Source organism: Nyctibius grandis, chromosome 6 (assembly GCF_013368605.1).
Source record: "Nyctibius grandis isolate bNycGra1 chromosome 6, bNycGra1.pri, whole genome shotgun sequence".
Taxonomy (NCBI): Eukaryota; Metazoa; Chordata; class Aves; order Nyctibiiformes; family Nyctibiidae; genus Nyctibius; species Nyctibius grandis.
Genome location: NC_090663.1, coordinates 53,889,431 through 53,913,385, shown reverse-complemented (window position 1 = coordinate 53,913,385; position 23,955 = coordinate 53,889,431). Strand labels below are relative to the sequence as shown.

Genomic DNA, 23,955 nt, shown 5'->3' with positions numbered 1-23,955 from the left:
CCTGTCATCCTGCATATAGTTCCCAGATTTGACTTGTATATGGCTGTACGGAAACTCCTGATGCTTGCTTGCACACAACATAAAAAAAGAACCACAGGTATTTTTTTACATTTTCTTTCAAATCATTATAAAAGCATTAAGTGATACAGGGCTGAGTACCAGCCTTGGAAAGTCACTATCAGTACTCACCCCCTTTCTGAGGATTCCCCTTTTACTAAATTACGTTTTTGACATATTAGTTGCTCCTTCTTCCGGTTTGTGCTCTTTTGGACAGGGCCTATTTATTCGCCTGTCTGCTTTGTTTGGACATGAAGGGCTACAGTTTCCAAATATGGTCTCTATTTACATGTGTCTTGCTTATTTCATGTGTGCACACCAATCTTCTGGCCTGTGGGAGATTTTCCAGGGTTTTTATCATTTATAATTGCATATGCACAGATACTCTTAAGAGAAAAATGCATGTATCAATGCATGTATGTGTACAGAAATAATGGCATTTTAAATTTTGTATTGGTGGTATTTTGAAAAGCACATTCTTTAATTTTCAGTCTGATGATATCTTTGCTTTGCACTTCATGTTTCTGCCAGGGGGAAATTATTGCGTAACTTGGTAAACACTGTGGGAATACGTTGATGGTATTGAGCAGAACTCCAGCATCTTAAAAACCCTCAGATTTTATCAGACCAGGCAAGATCTTTTTTTTTCCTTTTTTTTAAAAAAATAGTATCTCATTTGTGTATGACAGTGCAGTGAGACAAGGGATAACTGCTTTTCAGGAGGCAGACACAGCCACATCCTCATAAAATCCATTATCTAGATCACTTTTATCTCATATCCTCTGGTGCTGTTCACAGATCCTCTTCTCATATTGCTTTACTGAGAAAATTACTTGGTGTGCAGCTGAGTAAGAAAAGGAAAGAAAGAGGAGAAAGCACTTCTGTAATGATGATTGACAGGAGACTTCCTTTCCAAATGTGTGTTCATTCTTTAAGCATCAATAGTGGTGGAGAAAAGTGATTATTCATATTTAGTTCCAGCCAGTGTCTTTTTTCCTTTGTTGAATCTCAGTAAGAAATTTGCAAATCAAGTAGTTTGAACCCAGGTGTTGCCTTGGCATAGATGCTGAAGTGTGGCGGTATGTGTTGGTATTTTAGGGGGCTTCATCATTTTTATTGCTATTTGCTGTCTATTTTTCTGAAGTATTCTCAATACACTAAGGAGCACGCAGTCAATGGAGAGGATGCTGTGCCTGTCCTGAGAGAGGGTTTTTTTCCCCATCCTCTGTACGTATGTTTGGTGGTACCATAAATAGCCACTGCAGTGCATTGTTGCTGCCAATGGATGAGTTTGGCCTTTCTGAGCAACAGGAATGCGAGAATTACATGAAACTTGCAGAAGAGGTTTTGTTTTCCATGTTTAACATGGGAGAACAAATTCAACAAGTACAAACAAATCCAAAAAGAAATGTTGTATAATCCCAGGTTTTATACGTGATAACCCAGCCTGAATTACGCAAGTAAAAAAAGGTATAAGAGGGCAGGGGGAGGGTAGGAATTCCTGCCTCTGTCAAGCAGCAAGTTGGCTTTAACTTAAACATCTGTGAGAAGGAAGTGGAATTGTTTGGAGATGAAACTGCAGTTTTCTGGCAGCTTTTGCCTGCCTACTTTGTGCCACAAATACATTGCTTGTGGTCCATGCCCATGAACAGAGGAGGTGAAGATTTAGGGAGTTGTATGGTCGTTTAGCAGAGTGAGAGATTCAAAGGGCCCATTGAGATGATGCGAACAGAAGTAAGGTGACGTTCACCATGGGGCGATTTCCCACTGTTTGAGTAGCAGGTGCTACTGTTCTTACCAATGGTTGGCCACTGTGCCCCAAAGTACGTTTAAAAATTTTGCTCTCTGACATTTCTCCATGTTAAAATATTTTATTGCAATATCTGCAGCTGCTCCTGAAATAATTAAAACCTTGGGAAACCAGCAGTGGTAGCAGAAGTCCACCAGCTGCATTTTTTCGTCTTTGATCTCCTTTCTTTTAATGAGTGTTGAAGTTGCATGCCAGTGGGTGTGCAGGGAAACGTGAGCTAGGGCACCTCTTCGTAGTTGTGGTGGTTTTGGCAATGTCAAAGAGGCAGATGAGGAAGGAGGAGAAAACTGACCTCACTGAGGGGACTCCAAAAGAAGAGAACAGAAACAGAACGTGGGTCTGAAGGTGCTGATGGCCCAGGGAGCCCTGGGCAACTTCAGTGTTCTCCCAAGGCATCTGGTTGATTTTAGCATGATGCCACGTACTAACCTTCTTCACTGATGCTAATTCATAAATTAATCTTTCTGGTTATTACAGCATCTCTTTTTGTTAGTGAATTCTTTGTCGAGGATCTTAGTACTTTTAAGCTTTATTTATATGGGCAAGTCCCATGGAAGTTATGACAAAATAGCTAGGGTATAAATTCAGAGTACAGCAGCTATTTGAGTTATTCCACTTCTGTTTATTCAGCAAGCTGATCTGGAGAACCCTGACTCCTTCCCCATGTAGATGGGTCCGTAGTTAAATGTGGAAAATTAAATTTTTTTTATTGGCATCCTGATGGTAACACTCAGTTTATAGAAGTGTAACAAGCTATGAATAATTGTGTGTGTATAAAAAAAAGATTGGCTAGGAAGAGGCAATTTGATTTATTGTCGAATTGTGAAACAGTACAAGGTGCTTTTGTTTTATACTAAAGTAGTTTTATGTATCAGGGTAAAATCTTTCTCTCATGGTTTTAGTTGCTTAAGAGCACATATGGCACATTTAATTTAACAGGAAGCCATCAAGATATTCATTTAATTGCCACAGATAAGAGCAGCCCAGATCCGTGATGGCAGAGTGCTTTATCAGCACTGCTGACTTTCCTAAAAAGGGGCCCTGTGCCGTGCCTGGCGTGACTGTGGTGCAGCAGAACAGGCTTGTGCTGAGGCAACGGGCAGAAGCATTACTAATGCACTTCTTCCATTCAGCCTGCTGACAGGAGCAAATATTAAACAGTTCAGCGTACTGAAGCGGAGCCACTTCTCAATTGACCTCTGCGTCTCTACTCCATGCTACCGCTTTCTGAGGCTTCAGCTGCCCACTGCTCTTGTTTTTAAGATAGAAAACACCCTTGCCTCCTGCTGAGAAAGGTCAGGATCTGTTAGGCATCCCTGTGAAATGTCTCATATCCTTCTGCTAACCTATGAGTGTCTGCTGCTTCTCCAGAAAGCTGGTGTGGCTCATGTCTAACTTGCATGCTCTACATCTGTATGGAGGTCTTAAACATACAGGTACTAAGCTCTTGCCGCAGCTTTCTCCCAAACCAGTGCCAGTCCTTGTTGGGGTTGAAGGTGACGGTGCTTTTAATATTGACTGGAATTTTTGAAGATTGGCATGTCTGGCTGTGCCAGAATTAGCCATTAGGCTTTTACCACCTAAAATGTTGAAAGGATCCATTCTGTTATGCCCCTTTATCAGTTTGAGATTGTCCTCCTCCCCGTTGCATGAAGTGTGCCGTGTGGTAACATTGTTCACAGGTGCCACAGCAGCAGAAGTGTTTCTCTCCGGTGTTGGGAGAAGTTGAAGGCAATTCATTAGATACAAAGGTGAAAAATAAAACTTTGGGTATGCTCCTCCAGCAGCCATCAAACGTTTCTGTGCAAGACCTTCTTGGGGATTTTGTACTGTTCCTTTTCCAAGGCTGCTATGTCCTGGAAAGTGGCTCACCCACTGTGTGGGATTCTTTTGTTACCACTCTTCCCAGCCCCGAATTTCCCACTGGGAACATCAATAAAAATAAGTTTGACTTCTGCAACACTTATCTCTTCATTCCAATGTTGAGGGAAGAGTTGCGCCTCTTCGCTGTGTGTTCGAATCAGTTCGACAACTACCGCACAAACCCTCTGAACCCCGGTAGCATCTACTGCAAAGACCGGTTGTGCCAGCCCCTGTAGACACCTGTATATGATGAAGGCGCGTGTATGGCAGCAGCGTGGCTCGGTGCAGCTCGCAGAGGGGGAGCAGCCCGGCGATGGTGGTGTAGAGCTTCGGGTGGGCCCGGTGCATGCCGAGTGCCCTGCCCGGGGGCATCCCGCCTGCCCTGGAGAGGACGCGGGGGGTTGGAGGTGACTACATTGCACCCTGGGGGGCATTTAGGAAGTGGGGGGTTATAGTTACTGAAAGGGATACAAAAGACCTTGTGGTGTGTTTTTGTTACAAGGTATCCTGTGGTAATGAGCCCTCAGCTTGTGGCATTTCTTGCAGGTCCAGGACCAACTGAAACCTCTTTCGGTTAACCAAGGCCGGTGGGCCGGGGCTGCAGCCGGGGGGTGTCCCTCGCCCCCCGGCGGCAGCGAGAGGGGGCGGGGCCGGGCCGGGGCCCTCGGCGGCGGGGCGGGTCGCCGTCAGCCGCCAACCCGGGGCTGGCGGCCCCTTCGCCCCGCCCCGGGGCCGGGCCGCGCCGCCGGCTCCCCGCGGCCAGGCGCTGGCGGCGCTGCGGGCGCGGCGAGAGGCGCGGCGGGCGGCTGGGCGGGCGCGGCCCCATGGCCAGCATGGCTTGTGAAGTCATGCCCCTGCAGAGGTACGTGTCCGGCCGGGGCAGCCCCCGGCCCAAAGCGCTGCGCGGAGCTTGTGCCGGGCTGCCTGGCACGCTGGGAGCCGGGACTCCGGCCCTGCCGGGGAGGGCAGCACCGCTCCGGGCCGGCGGCCCGGGCAGTGTAGGAGGGCAATGTATTAACGGGGCTCCGAGGCTGGGGGGGATCTCTGGCTTCCTCGTGCGGGGGGGTGCTCGATGTAGCGCCCCGAAATCCGCGCAGCCCTCTCCTTTGGGGGGAGCCTTCTGCGCGGTGGGAGCAGCTGAGAGGTTGGCAGGGATTTAGGTGCTCCGGGGCCATCCCCTCCCGGCGGGCCGTGGGGGTCTGACGGCTCCCTGCGCCCGAGCAAACCTCTCCCTCCCGCCGCTTCCCTGCAGCAGGGGCTGTAATGCGGTCAGGGAGCCCGGCCGGGCTTGCCCCTGTGCACACCCCACCTATAGCTGCCTGCTTACACACCCAGCGTGGTCTGCCTTTGCAGCTGCCTGCGCAGCATGGGCGAGAGGTTTAGTTTTCGGAGGAAAAGGGCTGTTCTGTTTCCAGGGTGTCGAGACACACCTCCCTTCAGCACCAGCTGTGAGTGCGTACCTGTGCTGGCATGTGCCTCTGCCACACTATGGCATGGATAACTGCAGTCAGGTTCTTGAAATGGCAGTGCATAGACCCGCTGGGGAGGTGGGAGAAGTGTACGTGGTCCTTTTACTGAGTCATTAATTGTATTTTTTTTATTGCTCTTTCAGTTCTCAAAATTACGTATTCCATATTTCCTTAGCCTTATTCGAATGGGCTGAGTATCAATATTTATGTAATCTACAAAACAGTGCATAAGTAATTTCGTATGCCGTTTCAGCACTGTGGTCGTGCTGTTTCAGCAGAAGCTGTGGAGTTGCTGCTTACTTGAACATGATAAAATCATAACTGAAATCGCTGCCCAAACTGTTATTGTCTGGCAAGCGTGGGGTCCTCTGCAGATAGATGTGCAGGAAGTCTCTTTTGCAGTAATGCAGTCGTGGGGTTCCATGTTGATGACTGCGGAGAAACAGAAATGCAGTTTGATGTCTTAAAGAAGTAGTCATAGTGCATAGTTCCTATTTGAAGGACCAATATCACATAATATTTTTAACCTTTTTGTGTTCCCAAGGATCTGTGACTGTCATAGCAGAGGTGAGAACAAGTGGTTGTTATTGTGCTCTTGACTGTTCACCCCAGGGGAAGACAGGTTTCACAGGGTAGCTCTAATTAGACTCTTTTTTGTTATTGCAAGGATTAACTCTCAATCAGTTAGAAACGCACTCTGAACATTAAAACTGAAGATTTTTCTTCAAATTCCCATTAAACCTTGAGCATACTACAGAATTGTTTGAGCTTTGAAGTTAAAAAAAAAAAAGATTTACAAAATTCTAGCTGCTTTTACATCTCCTTGATCTATTTTTAGGATGTATATACTATACTTTTAGCACCTAATTTTCTTTGGACCTAGGGGCAGGCAAGCACAGACTCCCAGATCCCTTAAGAGTGGCATTCTCCAGGTTGCACCTTTATTTTCCTGTTCTTCACCTTGGAACATTATCTCCTCCCTTCTCAGTGCAGAGTTTTGCCATGGAAGAGGGTCTTGCTGGCTTTGAATGTTTTTTTTCAGCTTTGGGAAGGGTGATGCCTGATAATGGTTAGTACCAGCGCAGGCAGCGGTATGCTTGTGGTTCCTGTGAGGTAGAAAGGCTGATGCTGCTGTTCCAGCTGAGGGCATGGACAACTCGCAGTGCGCGATTCCTGTTGCTGGATGTAAAGCAGACTAGGGGCAAGCTCCAGGTGCTGCAGTTTGGAGCACTTCCCAAACTGAAAGCGTCTGTCTTCCCGCTCAAGAAAGGGAATGAGCTGCCAGCAATGATTGTGCTTGGTTCCGTTCCTGGGTGGGTAAACTACCTCCTGCCCATCTCCTGCCAGTGCCCCGCTCTGTGCTTTCTTTGGGCCACGAACTGGCCGTGCTACACCTGCCACAAGAACCCTCCTGTGCTGAAGTGGTACAAATGCATCTCTGTGTGGCTGGTGTGTAAAACTTGGGAGAGGGAGAAAGGCTCTGTTTAAGAAGCTGTGATATTGAAATAGTATTTGTCACTAGAGCAGCAAAGTATTGTAACTACCAAGGTATCTGTAAGCTGTGAGTCTCTCTTCCTAAAAATCATATGATGTGCTTGCATAGAGCTATATGTACTATACAGTGTCATTTTATTCTATATATAGATGTCTGTGGAACGGCACATGATGGGATATGGTGGCCTGCTGCGAGGGAGTGACAATGGGGACGTCAGGGTTATGTTTCCTTGCGTGGGAAGGGGTGGAAGGCCAAATGTGTTGAACCTTCTACTGCAATAGGTGCTGTATTGCCCAAGCACTGTAAAAGGCACCTGTGAATGTCACACAAGTTGCATTACTGATTTTCCAACAACCTATCCACCAGTAATTGTCTCTTCCATTGCTAATAGGCTAACATGTTTTCTGAATAGCATTAGCTTACTTTAATAACCTAGATTCCTAGTTAGAGCATTACTAATGCTGTTAATGTACATTTTAATTCGTTTATTCTAGCTCAGTCTGTTGCAGATTTAACTGAAACCTGTGGCGGCCGCCTTTGCCAATCGCATCTGCCAGTGTCCGTAGGAGGTAAGAAAGGCAGGTACACACTCAGGCCTTGTTTGTGATCAGTGGCCTCTCTCGCTTTGCACTTTGCTGAAACAAATCAAGGCAGAGGAAGAGTGAAGCCATCACAAAGTGTATCTGATAGACGTAGGGAGTGTGACTGATCTGTTTCTAACCTGTACAGCAGCAGTTATCTGCATGGGCTGTCTCACTTGCAGTCATCATCGGGGTTGTTTGATTTACCTTACTGGTTTGTTTGCTTGGGGTCTTTCACAAATACCCAGTATTTTAGCCTGAAGACACCATTTTTATTCCACAGCACTTTCTTCTTTTTTTGGAATGGCCGCTGTGTTCTCTTTAACAGATTAGTGAGCGTTTGTGTGTGTAAAGTTGTATCATAAATAAGTCTGATCCTTTGGACTTTGTTATCAGTTTCTATCCAAGGTACTGGGAGTGCCTGACAAGCCCTAGTGAAATACATTCTAGAATACGTATGTGAAGCGAAGTATGTTCTCTAAGGGTGGAGAGAACTTGTATCTGATTCTTTTTATTTGGTGGGTTTGGTTTTGTTTTTTTTTTCTTGTGGAAGAACGAAGAGAAATTCAAACCTGTGGTTCTCATTTTCGTCAAGTCACAGTCACAACCTGTTACAAAACGCGATGTGAATTTTTGGCCTTCCAGGCTCACATTTGACCCACATCTGGGTACCCTGTCTTGTCACAGCTATGACGTGATGGGTATAGGAGCCTGTGGAAGCTCTTCCTGAGTACCACTGGGTGGGCGGTTGAGGGGCTCTGACTAAAAGAGAAAACTGATGTGGAAATTTTCTGCAGTGTTTGCCTCTGGGGTGTCCACCTGATTAAGCAAGAAAACATGAATACTTACCTAAAAACTGGGCTCTGAGGTAACTTTATTTGAAGTGTGCAAGCTTTTAACAATCCTGAAATTGAAATAGCTGGTTACCTACTGACAGTTCTTCACCATTATAATGCAACAGGTATGTGTGTGTTATGCAACTTCACACTGTTAAATTCTGAGAAGAGGTGAGACTTTGGCTGGTACATTCATTCCGCCTCTTTCTGACCCATTTTCTAGTTTTATCCTAGTGAGGACTATTGCCAAACCACAAGTAGAAGAAAAGACACTGCCCTGTCTTTCATAATAAGCCCCAACAAGTTTGAGAAGTAAACCAACAAAAGCAAGCTATTTAACATTGACGTCATTTTATAAAAGATAAACATATTTGCAATCCGGGAGGATAGTGAGTAGAAAATAATTATACAAAATTGTGCTGTCAGGGGTTCCAGTAGATTCAGATATGTTAGTATAAACGGAAAAACAGCCTGTTGCTCACAGTGGCATTTAATCATCAAGAAGTTCTGCTCATTTCATCTTGCCATGGGATAGCCTGTACTTCCCTGATGTTACTTTGAAGTGGGAGGAGGTATGCAAAAAGGCTTCAGTGGTTTTTTTTGTCCCCATTTAGCCAGCATGCCTCAATCTCAGTGCCCCCTCACACATAGCCTGAGCAGTTATGCCTGTGGATAATGCAGTATATTCTCAATGTGCCTGGCTGTGCTGTATGTGTTTCCTGGAATTAAAAGGCTCCTACTCTAGGCTTGGGTACTCATGCCTTAATCTTGGCTGTGGAAAATAGAACAAGAAATAGTACATGTTCTTCAGATGTGTGACAGAGTGATCCTTCATATTCACCTTGTCTTGTCTCTCTGAAGTAGTAATATTGGTATCTTGAATGCCAGGTAAAACAGGAGACAGAAGCTCATGCTTTTGGAAGGCTAATAGGGAACTCTCCCCCAAAGAGGTCCCTTTCTTTGGCTCTGCAGTTACATTGCTGCACACTGTGATCTAGCAGGCTTAAGACATAACATAGTAGAGAGGCCTTTAGGAAAAACACTGCTGAAGAAACGGCTTTGGGGAAGACAGCGGGATCCTTTGGAGATTAATATTTAAACCAATACAAATCCACCCCAGCGCAAGTTATTGGAGATATTTTGCAGACTATCTGAGTTCAGAATAAAGAAGGTGGGTTGTCTGCCTAGTGTTTTGACATGTGGCTCATTTGGTGAGTAGTTTACGCAGGTAGTTAAGCATAAGCTTAACTTGGTTTCAGTGGTAAGCATGGTTAGGTATCTAAGTGTAACTGTTGTGAAGACTGGAGATAAATATCTGAAATGACATGTTATGGTTTTGACTATAAAAGTTCCTCTTCAGGGAAAATGCAAATGTTTGCATGGAAATAACTCTCACAGAGAAATAGCTGTTCAACATTTGTTTCTTGGACAGTTACTATATAATGCATTCCTCTTCCCTCCCCCTCTGATTATAAGGGTATAGAGCAAGGGTGGCATTGCTCAACAATTGATGGTAAGTGCTGACTTTTAATGATGACCATTGTATCACTGCAGTGTTATGTTATATTAAATTTATGGTTACTCTTGCATCAAGGATGATATTATTCTTTCTTCTTTTGCATAACGTACCTCAATATTTATTTGAAGGAAATTTGTTTTGAAGGCTTTATTTGAGGGAAGAAGCTTATATTGCCTGCTATTTCTCATTTGCAAAAACATTACCTTTTACCCACTGCTGTGAAGCACAAGCTATGAGTAAATCACTCTATTGAGAAAATAAGTATGCAATAAATTTTCATGAGCAGTTTCAATCTTCTGTTTGTCACAAGCTTGAAATAACTTTTATGAGGAAATTACTTGGGGAGGGGGAAAGAAGTGCTGAAAAATTTGTGAATAACACAAGACATTCAGCAAAAAGCACTACTGTGGCCTCAAACTTGAGGCTTCCTTGAAGCTGTTTTTTTTGTGTTGTTAATGTTGAATGTCAGAATAAGTAAATAAACAATATTGTTAAAATCCTCTGCAATTGCAAAAATGGCATGTCTGTTAATCCAAGAGGGCACAGTGGTTCTAAATGGTGAGAAGAAAACAAGAGGGAGATAACCTTGAAGTCTTAACAAGTGACCCAAGCTTAGCCTTCCTTCTCCTCCCCCCAAAAGCTGCATTAACTTTTGATATCATTAGTAATTTGACGTCACTGAATTTTCAATGCCTTTTGGTTTGATTGCATTAAAATTAGAAGCAGCAATCTCATTGCCTGAAAAAAATCTTGTCACTAAGAAATAATTAAGTTATTTTGAAGTCCAAAATATCTGTGGTGGAATAGAAAGCGAGCCATTTCTTTATCTGACTTTTGAAGTCGGAACAAATAGAGCCTATGGCAAGGCATTGGGAAAACATGACCTTGGCTGAGCAGCATGACCCCGCCAGTGTCTAGGCCCTTCATCTCTGGTGCAAAATGTTGACACTTGAGTCAAAGTACATTTTCACGATTGTAAAAAAAACCCACAACCATATTTTTTTAATTTAATTGACTAAATGTCCCATTTAACTTTTCAAAAGAGGTGTGGAGTAGGAAAGCAGCGGTAGCTTTACAATGGAGGTTTCAGTGCCAGCAAGCCAGAACGGAAGAACTGCTGATAATTCAGTGCAAGCAAAACAAGGGGGAAGGGCCCTGAGGCACCCTCTGACCTAGGGTGTCCATATACCATATTGGGTATCCCATATGCATGTAAATAAATAGGGAACTCTCCATCTCAATGAGTGTTTTACAACTTCAGCTCTAGAACTGTCTCAGCAGCTCCCTTATTCTTTCTGAAGAGCAAGATGAGACATCAAAAAAAAAAAAAAGAGAAGACCATCATTGCGTATTGAGAATGCGATGGGTGAATGGTTGCCTGTAACATTCCTGTTGCAAAAGGGGGAGGCAAAACAAGTTAAACTGTGGTTCTGTAATGGAAATTATCGTTTAACAGTTAGACTTCACCCAAGCTTTCCTCTTTCCTTCTTTAGAGACTGAAAGGATGTGTTGCGTAAATGCTGTAAAATGCATGTGCCTGAAAATCCTAAGATGTGCTAAACTATCTGGTGGGCAATACTGGTGTTCCTTCCAGTCTGACAAACTTTTTTTGTTAGCTCAGTGGACGTCACAAACATAACAATATTACTTCTTTAGCCCTAAAATAAAGAGAACAAGTTTTTTCAGTTTGGCTGGTGTTTGTTTTGGTTTTTAGCAAGAAGGAAGTGATCAGATACTTAGGTTTTCTTTAGGAGTGTGAGAAATTGCTCTCCCAAGTATTGCATGAAAGAGCAATTAATTTGTTTAATCTGTTCTCTTAGAGGAGCTATGTATGTATGTGAGAAGAGACTGCTGTATTTTGCACTCACCTGCTTGGCCAGGTAATCAGTGATAGTTAAATAAATAACTGATTTTTTTTTTTTAAAGTTACTTCATCACCTCAGCACTTCCTGGCCATAAAGCATGTGCAAAGCTGGACAAAACTTTGAGGATACTGGGAAAAAAAAACAACACCTAATTTACTCAAAAGCGGATAAATTTTTCTGGGCAAGGTAGAAATTTAGACTATATAAGAGATGCACATCAGAATGACTTGTCCCCTCCGTACTGTGGACAGCTGACTTGGTTTGCCAGGTCACTGTGCCGGGTATTAAGCTTTCCTTTCTTTCTGGAAGGGTTGTATATCCCTTTAACCAAAGAGGAATTATGCAGCCCAAGTACAGTACAGTTAAATGTTAAACATATATTAATGACTTCTAGTATTTTCTTTTGAAAGGGTACATGATAGAAAGGGCTTCCTAGCAATACTAATAAACCCTTCAGTACAAGCTAAAAACAAGTAAGCAGTTGTTTTTTAATCAGCATAGTGTGAGTGAGAGTGACAAAGAATGCTGCGTGGAAGGTTTTATACCAATTTCTAGCCTATTTATTGTGTGATATCAAATGATGATCATTTATGATTCATATCTTGTACATTTTTCTTGCTCACCTGTCTCTTTTGTATTTGAAACGATGTGATTAGGTATACACAGGTTTAAAACCTCTCACACACAATTTTCCTTTCTTTCATTAAACTAATCTGTGCCTGTGTGTATAGTACAAGCACATCAGTTTATTACCTTACAACAGGAATAATTCATTATTTCAAAAGCATTTAATCAAAACAGAATCCTTGTGTGCTAAGTGATTGCAGTAGGGCTTGGTGGTGTCACATCTAATTTGAGGGATTGTGAATTATGTGGAATAGCTGGTTTAAATCTCTTCATAATTCACACAGCTCATGTCTTCCACCTTGCACAGATGAGTTGACCAAGGTGAGTGAAGTTCAGGAGAGATGTTTGAGATATGTTGCTTTTAGCGATTAGGGGGGAAATGGATAATGTGCTTTACTCAGATGCAGGAAATCTTTTTAAAGTTAAAAGATTTTTATGGTTTTCTCAAAAGTCTAGATTTCATACTAGTTAGCTTGGAGCTCTTCATCCCAGATGCAGCTACTGATCAGTGCTGTACATGTAAAACTATAAAGCACTATTGGATGAGAGGTTATGCACAGCTACAATTATTATCAACCATGTGAAATTTTGAAATGTCATGATCTATATAAAACTGGTATTTGGTTTCTGACTTCTCTAGACCTTCTTTCTCTCCCATTCCCAGCTAATGTTCTTAAAGTATTGTTTCTCCTCAGTTACTTTGTATGAGTGGATAACGTTTTCGTACAGATATAAAACTTCCTTGAACTTGTGGAGCAGCAGTTGTACTTGCTGTGGAAGAAAAGGAAGGAAGTGCAAGAGGTTTTAGAGTCCCTGCTGAATAACAGTTTTCCATCTGATATGTCAAAGCAACTAGTGGGAGTATTAATATAAGAAAGTTATTTGGGCTTTTTCTGTATCATTGTGCTTCTGTGACTTGGAGGTTAGTTACAAACCCTGACATGAGGGAGGGTTTTTATGGTGGAAAAGAACGGATATTTGGTGTGTATTTGACAACTGCCAATTGTACACAAAGAAGGATTTGGTATTGTCATTTGAAGTTGCACTGATGCACAGAAATCTCGGTGGTGCTGTGAACTTTTCTCTACATGAGAAAACATTTTTCATGTTTTGTGTGTTCCACTGAGGCTTGTTTGCATTGAGATTACAAGTACAGCCATTAATGTAATGAACTGAACATAGCAAAAGACTTTACCAGCAGCTTTGTGAGTTTAAAATAGCTTCTTTACACTTTAAAAAAAAATCTGTAAATGCTAAATAAAGAGATAACTTATGCATGCAAGCTGAGAGACTGTGCGTGCTGTCAGGGGAGGGAGCGTGTACCTGGCAGAGGTTCTTACCTGTGCCTTTGTTGCAGGTTGTCTTCTGGGAAGGGCAATGATGGGCACTTCCATGTTTCCCTCCACTTTTTCTAGGCTGTCTCAAAGCCGTAGCAGTTTCTCACAAAGAACCTTCAGGTGGTGTTTGCCTCAGTTCACACACAGACAGCAGCGTTACCTGCCTCGCTGCAGGCAGGCGGTGTCAGCCCGCTTTGCACTGCTCCACGCACAGGCCGGGTCTCGGAGGGGGCAACAGCGGCGTTCAGTGCTCCCACAGCAGCGTCCAACTGCAGCTTGCTCGAGCAGCTGAAGATGAGCTCGTGGAAGTGGCAGGAGCAGCCGTGCTCCTGGTCTTCTGAGGGAGCCACTGAAAACTGCCCAGTCACTGTTGCGTTACAGAGGCGATGTGGGTTTTGGCAGGCCGCGCTGGTTTCGGAAGCAGCTTCTTTTCCTTCCGGCCTGTGGTACTTTGTGTTACCCTTGCGTCAGTATTTTGGGCTTCATGCACAATGTGCTGGAAGGTCTTTTCTGTCGATGTCTGTAGTTGTCTCTTTGTGAATCTCTGTGTACTGTAGTTGGGGGGGGGTTGAAATGAGGCAGAATTAAACCCCTGTGATTTTTTCTGGCGCGCTGGCTTCCTCATCTGTCTGTCTGCCCACCTTCCTGGCCTTTCTGAGTCCCTTGCATCCTGCTTTCTCCCTCGTGCTCCTGCTCCCCGGGTGAATTTGGCGTTCATATTTGTGGATCTGTTGTAACATTGGCTGCGTTCAAAATGAGCCAAATCTGCCTGTGGCTATATACAGTGTGAGAGCAGGGTGCTCACCTGGCTGCAGGCCAGTTTCAGCTCATGTTGCTCGGGGAGCTTCCTGCTTGTCCTGGTGGAAGCTGCAAAAGGTACCTGTGGGTATTTGATCTCCTACCTATAAAACCCATGGAGATGTTCCTTACCCCTTCATTCTGCACTTAGAGAAGCTTTTATAAAGCAATAAATAAAATCCTTCAAAATACAAGAGATTAATGGACTCAGGCTGGGTTTTCAAAAATTACTGAGGCTTGATCTACTTCAGATCCCTGTTGAAGTTCGTTGAGGTGTTGGGGCAATCAAAGACCCTGAGTGACTTGAGTTTGAAGCTGAGCTCACCTCACCCAGAGCATTCTCCCATATTCTGTCATCCCCTGAACAAGCTCAGAAGCGATGGATGCCTTCACAGCGTGGTGGTGCCCCGGGACCTGTGGCTGAGTACCTGTGGCAAATTGCTGGGTGCTGGTGCCGTCCCAGGCTGCTGGAACAGTGGGAAAGCAGCAGGGAAGTGCTTGGTTTCCAACACCTGTGGGATGTTATCCTTTCTGCTTTTAAGTAATTTATGCAGCTTCCCATCTTTTCTGCCGTTCTGCCAAACTTGCTGTGGTCTTCAGCAGACCCAATTAAAAGTCCTTTGGGGACAAATCGACCTCGGTGGTGTTTCCTGCATGCTTGGAGGGAGACAAGTGTCCTGCTCTGGAGAGTTAAAAGGCTTAAATGACCTGCAAGGCCAACCATTTATCCGGTTGGAATGACTAAGTGATATTCATTTGAACCCCTTCTTATAGCGGCACAGTCTTAAATTGACTGAAACCATCAGTCCACCACATCTTTAAGCTTCAGCGCCGCAGCAGCTCATTCTTACCCTTGTGCCAGCACAGGCGTGATGAGCTGGATCAGTGAACTGGTGTTTGGGCCAGGTCAGTTGACCACTGGAACACCGTTTTGTCAGGGGAGCTCCATGCCAGCCGATGGCAGCTCCTGAACCCAAGCCTAGGGAGATCTCAGCGTAGTTAAATCAGCTTTCCACAGGAGTGATGAAACTGGGGAATTTGTAGCCTCGTGCATAGACCCGTGGCCATTTCTTTGGTCTCTCAAGATGTCATTTGTTTTTTCTCAACTTTTGCTTTAATAGGCTGGTTGTTTAATTCTGGAACAGCAGACAGCAAAAGGCTCTGGTGTTTTTGCTGACAAAATGCTTTATTGTTGCTATGGGAATAGTCCTTGCGCTGCTGCAGAGCCGGAGTGACTCCTAGCCATCTAGCAGGATATCTGTTACACCACATTTGTGGACACTGAGAAATGAGTTGGATTCTCAGGATTTGAGGAATGTAACATAAAGCTCTCTTCCATGAGTACAACCAGAGGACAAAACAGATGTAGGTGTTACCTCTGTAACAGGTGTACGGTTTCACTTTTGTTATCTCTGCTTTTTAAGAGTGAGTATCCTGCTGTAAATGAACTGCAAATACAAGACAGAGCTGCATACTAACTTTAAAAAATATGTTTTGTTTTTAGCTCCCAAGAAGATGAACGGCCTATGTCACCCTTCTATGTGAGGTATTTACTCAATTGTTTTAATTTATTTTTCTGTGTGGGATTGACTTGTTATTGGAATTAAATGTGGGGAGTGATGCCAGAAATATTGAACAGACTGTAGATGAATGTTATGTTTGTAATTGCTCAGCTAGTGAGATGAATGAGTCTTCCGAGATACAAACTCAGTTGAAATTTTTTTGTATTTTTGTATTTTTATTTTTTTTATTTAGAGTCAAGGCTCAGGGTTTAAAGCCAGTCTTGTAAATTCTTAATTAGAAGATAGGCATTCATTTCCTCTTTTCTTCAGTTCATTTTATAGCTTGGATGCCCATCGTGAGTAGTTTATAATCTGTGGGCACAAGAGAGATTTTTGCCACAAGCTTTGAGGAACTGGCAGCGTGTGCTGCTCAGAAAGAAACCAGGAACCAAATGGTGAGTCAGCAGCCCAGAGAGCAACTGCTCCTCTGCTGCAGCCCAGAAAAGCAGGAGAGTGCCTGGGTCCCCAGCACGCCTGCCTGGAAGGAATGGTGCTCACGCTGCATTTGAACAAATTGTGTTTCTTGTTTTGCCAGCTGGAGGGCAAAGTCACTGCTTGTAAAAGTGGCCTAATTCTGTTGACATCAGTGAAAGTTTGCTCTGCTTGGTTCAGTAGCAGGCTTAATTCCAGTGCTTTCATTTATATTTAGTGGAAGAACAGGAGCCAGGACAATTAACAGCGAAGGGCTGCTGAGGAGGAAGGGCCAGATATTATAATTGGGTTCTTTGATCTCTGCAGAGTTTAAACAAATAAAAAGAAATCCCTGTGGTGCTTTTTGTGAAAGCAGTGATGTTTGGAATTCTTACAGTGGTCTCTTAAATTTGTTAATTCGCTGGCATATATTCCTACTTATTTTTGTAGCTTGCGTTTTTTCTTAGAGAGTTTTTCTAACATAAACTACAGAAAGTGTGCATTTCATGCATACTCTTAATATGGAGACTTCCATTAAAACTGTGCAGAAATGTGGGTCAGTGAACTGTTCACGGACTAGCCTGGTTGCATGGTCTTGTCTGCCTTCCTGTTGATTAACCGTCATTCATTCCCTGCAGCGTGTTTGTCAAGCAGATGTTGCCTAGTCTGTGCTTCAAAAGCTCCAAACTGAGGAGGTTCTGACTCTTCCTTTGGGAGATTATTTTGTAGCTGCATACATTCCCCTGCCACAAGTTTTCCCCAGTTTAAATCCTCATCTTGTCTTTCCGTTGAAAATAGTCCCCCTCTTTCTTTTTCTTTCTGGCTTGAAAAGATGTGACCTTCAAATGATTGTAAGCTTACATTACATTTCCATCTGTCTTACTGCTTAAAACTGTCCTTCCAAGCCCCTTCCTGGATCAAGGCAAAATGATCCAGGATGGAGATTCTCTTCAACTGACTTTGTCGGAATTGCTGAGGAGATGGGGAGTGAGGAGTGGACCTAAGGAAACTGGTATCAAACCAGGACATTTCTGAGAGGGAGGGAGCAGGTTCGGAAATTTTAAATAGAGATGGGGAACAAAGAAGGAGTGTGTCCATTGGAATAAAAGGATGGCCTTCCATGGGAATATATTGTGCAAATAGGAAGGGAGCAGTCAGGAATAAACACATAGTTGGAAGGTGAAGAAATGGCTAGTAGGAGTAGAGAGGGAGCAGCACACCTTGCAACATAAGGCTTCATGCCAAGCTTGCGTCTTTTGTAACGTTGCTGAGACACAGTTACTTGTAAATAAAGTAACAGCTTGTAAGTCTTGCTGCTATTTATCACACATCAGACATGTGTACTCCTGAGGTCAGTTGCTAAGTGCACTTAATTTGGCAGGAGAGCTGGTGGTGGCCGGGCAATTCATGATGCTTCAACAACTGAGAACTTGAGTGGGTGGCCAGTTTTTTCTGTACAGCTTTGAATGTTCTAATTGTTGCCCCAGAGCTGTGCATGACATATGTAGGAATTACATTTCACACCATGGAAAAGGAAGGGGAGACTCTCTGCTTTAGCCTTCTGATGGTCAAATCTATTTGTATTGCTACCAGCCACGCTTACATAGTTTGAAATACTGTTCAAGTAATCCTTCAAGTGAATCATGAATGTGTACAAACAGAGCGGTTGCTGCTGCATTTATACAGTAGTTCCCTATAGACAATTATGCAACAAGTTAATTAAATGGGAACAAGAGCTCTATAGCTTCCAAACACTGCGTAATACTTGGCTTTTGCCAGACTGAAGGAGCATTGTGTCCCTCCGTAAACCAGTTTTGGTCAGATCAAACCAGAGACATGATTCTTCAGTGCTGTACCATGTCAGCTAGCAATGGAAATGTTTCCCTGGATGTTATTTTTAGCAATTAGGCAAATGCTCAAGGTGTTAACTTTAAGTTAGAACTGTCAGAATGCCACCGATACACTATTTCTTAAAATGGCGCTGATTTAGGGTTGTGGATTTGTTTGGGGTTTTTTTTCTTTAGACATCGGGGAAGTCATGACCAAGTATAGAATTAATCACCACTGCTACTCTGTAAGGGAATAAGCAGTCATTAACGGTACGAGAGTAAGTGATAAATGAGGCAAAAAGTGACAGAGGTTTGTCAAGAGAGGTGATACAGGTACAACCAAATTTTTTGTTATAAGACTTCCCGAAGAGAGGAAGGAATATACCTAATTTGTCTGATGTCAGCAAAATGCTTTATATCATGCCATCTGCATGGAGAAAATGGGCACTACTACTAGAGCTTAAAGATGAGTAAGGAGGGGGTGAGTCCTATAGGTATTGCTGGTAGGAGAGAAAGGGGATTGCTAGTAGAGCTCCTTGAGTGTCATGGACTCTTTCTTTAAAAGTCACTGGCATAATAAAATGAAATCATGCTCATGAATTGGGCTTATAGCAGAAATTTAGGAGAGGTGAATGGGATGGAGGTGTCCTCTGGAAGAAAATATATGACAGTGAGATGAGATATAGGATGGTTGAGATAGATATAGATATATATATATATGTAAAGATAAGCATGAAATATAAGATATAGGATGAAAAATAATAACATAGGTAATAAAGCCATACATCTCAGAACTAATAATGAAAATCCATGACATGAAAGGGGAGTTCTTCACATTTGGAAATGCCAGGGAAGAAAAGGACGTGGGCATCCTTGTTCGTGGAGGGATGGAAAAGAGGCATGGGATGAAAATATTCAAGTTGAAGTAATCACATGACAGTGGATATATAAAATGAAGTATTTTTAATATACTTAGAGGAAGTATGGATGTCCTCGTACAAGAGTCAGATGAGGCCTAATACAGTTTCAGTAACTCATGTTCCAGTGGCGTTAGATTTGTGAAGATGATAAAAGAAGTGGGCAGACCCTGTCACAAGAGGGAGAAAAGAGTGAGGAAGGCTTATTTATCATAAGAAATGAACCAGAGTACACATATTCTCTCTGGATTTTAGACAGAGGGGAAGGATTGTTTATGTTAAGTAACAATACTGATGCAAGAGAAAATGTCTACAAACAGGCTATGAATAAATTTGGGCAGAAAATGATACGTTTTGTAGCCAGACCCTCTTTTGTTGGGCATTGCAAAGATGAGGTGGGCTTGACTGGTTTGTGAGATCTGTGGTTTGAATCCATTCCCCTGGTGCTGACCAGGGTTATCCTCTCCCTCTCTGTACTCCTTAGTAAGACAATTAGTCGACTTGGCTGTGCTCAATACCAGGCACAGAGATTTCTGCACTGTTGAAAGAAGAGGAAAACGTTGCTGGGTGATTGATTGTTCCAGGGAGTTGTTCCTGAAGGGCATTTACGTTCCAAAACCTTTTGTAACAAAACCTTGTGGTAAAGGGAGCTGAGATTATTAAAAAGTGTATCGCACTGCTCCTTGTATAATTCTGTAATAAGGCTGTGAATGCCAGCTGTACTGAGTAACCAGTCCTGAGAAACAGTGTGCAGTTTCAGGTATTGAAGCAGCATTGGGAAACAACAATTCCCTGTAAGCACACTTCTGCTCAATATGTGCAATGCGTTTTTAGAAGACAGGGAATCTACAGATGTGCTTTGTGCTGGCGTGTATGCTCTAGATTTGCCATTAGTCACATAGATGGTTTCGGAGGAGTTTCCTGATGAGTACATCCTGAGATAAACCAGAGTGATATTACAGGGGGGAAAAAGCAAAAGCTTTGTAGTGTGGAGCTTCCTTGTTAACATGCAGAGCATTAAACTGAAATTGGAATGAGAGCTGACATCACAAGCAATGCCAAAAATTGCATTAGATGCCCACGAGTGCAGGGCAAGACGTTGGACAGCTTCGCCTGTTTTAGTACTTCTTTTCTCTTGAAGTACTAACATCCTGTTGGCAGTGTTCACTACAGCTGACTGTTTGTCCTTTTAACAATTGTTATTTGAGACAACTCTTTTAATACAATGCAAGTCAGGTATTCTTAGCCTGTAGTATATTGGGTAAGATGTTTTACTCTGTTTGTTCTCAGGTCAATTTTCTGAAGAAATGGAAAAATCTTCTTGTAGATTTTGCGTCTGCTCAGAAATCTGCTTGACTGCCTTCCCACTGGACGCTTCCTCCTCGGTGGGACATGCCATAAGAGGTCCTAAGGCCCATAGGAGTGCTGGGCACTTTTACAAATCATGATTATGTTGTGTGATGCACATTAATGTCCTGCATCACATCAGCACTGGCAGAAAATAGACACCAGGCTGCTGCGTGCCCCTGCTCGCAGTGTCCAGCTGCGGTGCGGGTCTGAGGCCCCCAGAGGTGCATGTCCCTTCTCTGTAGAGGAACCTGCGCAGACACAGCCATCCAAATTCAGCCAGCTAAATGGGGAGGCATGTATGAAACCCCTTCAGGGTTGTCTCTGCTCCAAGCAGTAGGTGTCAGTGTGTACCCATCATGAAGGGTGATCCCAGTGCAAGTGAAAACCAGCAGGAATCCTGAAGAAAACAAGACAGTTGCTTTTAGTGGGGCTAGTTTTCTGCGTAGTAAGAAGGTAGTGACAGATATAATGTACTGCATTTGAAGGAAGGATAATTGGATCTGAGCTTGTGAAATTGTGCAGTGGAAGTGTCCTCTGTGTGATGGGGCATCCCAGTAACAAAGAGCACATCTCTTTATTTTTAAACTCATTATTTTCATGTTTTATATGCAGACACAATCCTTTTCTTTGGGGAATGTGTGTCAAATGAAGTAGTTGTACTAAAATAGGTCCCATGTGAGTCTGCAGTATTGCATGTCTCAGTGTGCAACAGTTGTGGAGAGTGAACAGTGTTTAGACTGTATAAATTACCTATGAAAAAGGAATCTCCTAGATCATGGGTTAGAATAACATATTTGAGAGGGAAATTTGCCGTCTGAAATGTTAAAGCCATTTAAATGTTAAAGCTCTACTCTGCTGGAATGGCAAAATGGTAAAAAGTTTTTGCATCTATTGAGGCTTTCTTACTGTTGTGCCTGGCTTTTAAAAAAACAAAAGCAGGAAAAAAAAATAGCTTTGCTTCTCGAATAAAGCAGATGGATTGTAAATAAATCTCAGCAATGAGTGGCCTTAGTTCCAGATTGCAAGTATAGCTTATGATTTAGGCTATTAAGTATGGTCAGGAATTAATTCATTGACTTAATAAATGAAAACCCAGTCTGGGAAAATACTATGCCAGTAAGTCAGTTTGCTCTGGTTGATGTTTTTACTTTGCTCTTTTAATGCTTGGATGCTAATACATTTTGCTCAATAGTGCCTTGAATGAAAAAACAGAAGAGAGGGTTTGCTATCCAACTCAGTTATTTGCCTGCTGTCGTAAGATGCCAAATACAGACCAAACACGGTGCAGCTATTGCATGAGATAATTCTCACTCTGGTGTGTATCTTTTAAGCGCACAGAGTTCTAGTTAGAAGGGGCAGGGGAGATTTAAAGCTGACAAAAAATACTACCCTCCTGTACTTGAGGTTGAAACAGAATGGGAGAAGAGGCCATGCAGTAAGGGTTTACAATAAGTGTGAAGCAAGACGTTATCCAGAGCTGATGGGGCACCTTGGAAAGTGAGCAAAAGACTTGGGTAAACAAGTTAGACAACACTGGGAAGTGCTAGAGGTCAGACTTCCCAAAAGGAAAAGCATGAGGGTCACAAGAAGCCAGTTCGAAAGTTTATAGTGCTTAAAACAGCTGCGTGCCTTGATGCAGGTTTTGTGGCTGCCTCTCTGAAAGTAAAAGTCCCCAGCACTGGGAAACTCTCCTGCTGCTTTCTGTCGCCCGAGGAGAACCTTTAATTTCTATCGAAAGTTACTATTTCTCAGCATGCTCTGCAGCATGCTCTGCGTAATTTAATAAAGATAATCTAGCTGCGGAGATAATTGACCATACATATCAGTGAAATGGAGCAGACATGGGGAGAAAATAATTAACCGAAGCAGAACATGAGTTCCTGTTGTCTGGATGATTAACTGAGCAAAGCAGCCCTTCCGAGGCAGCTGCCTGCACAGGCGGGCATGCCAAGAGGGCTCTTCTGGGCACGGCTCGCCTCGCCTGCTCCACGAAGCATAAATCCAACGGCAGAGTGACTTTTACCACCCAGGAGGTCTGGAAAACCCCGCAGGATACACCCTGCCTGCCTGGTTGCTCTTCTGGGCTGTGCAATCCTTGCAGGGCTGGGCCTTTCCCCAAGTTTGCTAACATGCTCGAGCATCTCCCGCTCTGTCCCGCGGCAGGCTCGGATCCTAAAGCCACTGTGTAACTCTCTCCCTTCCACCACTTGTTTTGGATGTGAACTTCCTCGATGTAAAAAAAGTTGATGAAGAGTAAATGAAGCTATTTAGCAATACCTTTAAATTAAGCTTCAAAATGAAATAGCAAGGAAAGCTACCAACTGTGGAATTAAAAGAAATTTAGTGTATCTGGAAAAACTCTGATTTAAAATCTCTGTGTTACTGAGAGGGGGCTAATAAAAGAGCATTAAAATATCACAGGGCTAAGAATAAACTTATATTTAGTATACCAGGAAGCAATATTTAGAAGGGAAATATAATAAAATCAGAATGTCAGAGCTTCATTTTGTAGTTGTCCACTCAGCTGGCGTGTAGCTGTATATGTATTTCCTTGTTATTTGTCAGGAGTTTGAAAATTGCCATGTTACTCGCTCTCTGACAGAATCTATATTGTCTGAGCAGGACTTTTCTAGATACCACAGAGTAATTGTTACGCAGATATGCATCGTTACGAAGTGGCATGGTTAAGGGACTTAAAACTGAATTGGTGTTAGTAAAGCACACAGTTAACTGAGAATTAGACAACTACAGAATGTATTGGGACGTTATGAAAATTATTGGCATTTTACTTAGATATTTTCGCAGCTCTTTGCAGCTATCTTTTGTTTCTTCTTTTTACTACTTTTTGTGTAAAGAAGCTGGTGTGTTTTCAGTACTGATGCGAGTGGTTTGCACATAGTGATTGTTGGCCTTGGACACCGCAGACGGAGTTAACGGCGTGAAGTTTTACTCACGTACAGTATCTAGACTTTCATTAAGTTTATGTGAAACAGGAGTTTGCATTTTTGCACAGTATTAATCCTGTTGGAAATAGAGGGAAGAGCCGTTTCCTGATTTTCTGTCTTGTCTGATGGGTAGATATACCTACATCCTAGGGATCTTTTAAAAAAAAGCTAGAATCCAAACAATCCTGTCTCCCCCTCCAGTACCACTTCCCTGACATGAAAACAGAGAAGGGTGTGATATGAAAGACACCCCCGCTCAGTATGGCTTGCATGTAAATATTATAGAAAGTTGATATAATATTAACTTACTCCCACACATGTAGGAGCGCGTGAATTGTATCTTATAATGTGGATTAGCCTGCCACACTAACATTTTACTTGCTAATCCATCTCCCATGGGAGGCCAGGTCTTAAAAAATAGTTTTGGGCTGGGAAGGGGCCAGATAGTTTATGTAAGCGAACAGGAAAGCAAGTAGGGTGCTGGAAATGTGCACTGCAAATTGCAAAGCCATCTAGTAGTTAATAGTCAAGATGTTACATGTGGGAAGAGAGGGATCTTACAAAATTTTTTGTTTTCCTATATGCAGATTGCATGTCCATAATAATAAGTACAGTACTGCTCGTTTGTGTGTCTTCTGTTCATGAAATCGTCTGAATAACACAGCTGCTCAGGTGCTGTGCAGG

The 23,955-nt window shown here is 43.1% G+C and overlaps 1 protein-coding gene across 4 annotated transcripts in view; it reads left to right on the top strand.

Annotated features, from left to right (window-relative positions):
* FAM13A (family with sequence similarity 13 member A) overlaps window positions 1–23,955 on the top strand; it is a 136,502-nt gene that overhangs the window by 70,176 nt on the left and 42,371 nt on the right. For 2 of the 4 annotated variants that reach the window (XM_068402928.1, XM_068402929.1), the window contains one exon: window positions 15,762–15,803. In XM_068402928.1, coding sequence (XP_068259029.1) covers window positions 15,762–15,803 — 42 coding nt within the window. Of the gene's footprint in view, window positions 1–4,513; window positions 4,593–7,186; window positions 7,264–15,761; window positions 15,804–23,955 lie in introns of those variants that run through there. The other 2 variants (XM_068402930.1, XM_068402931.1) reach the window with 2 other exon arrangements.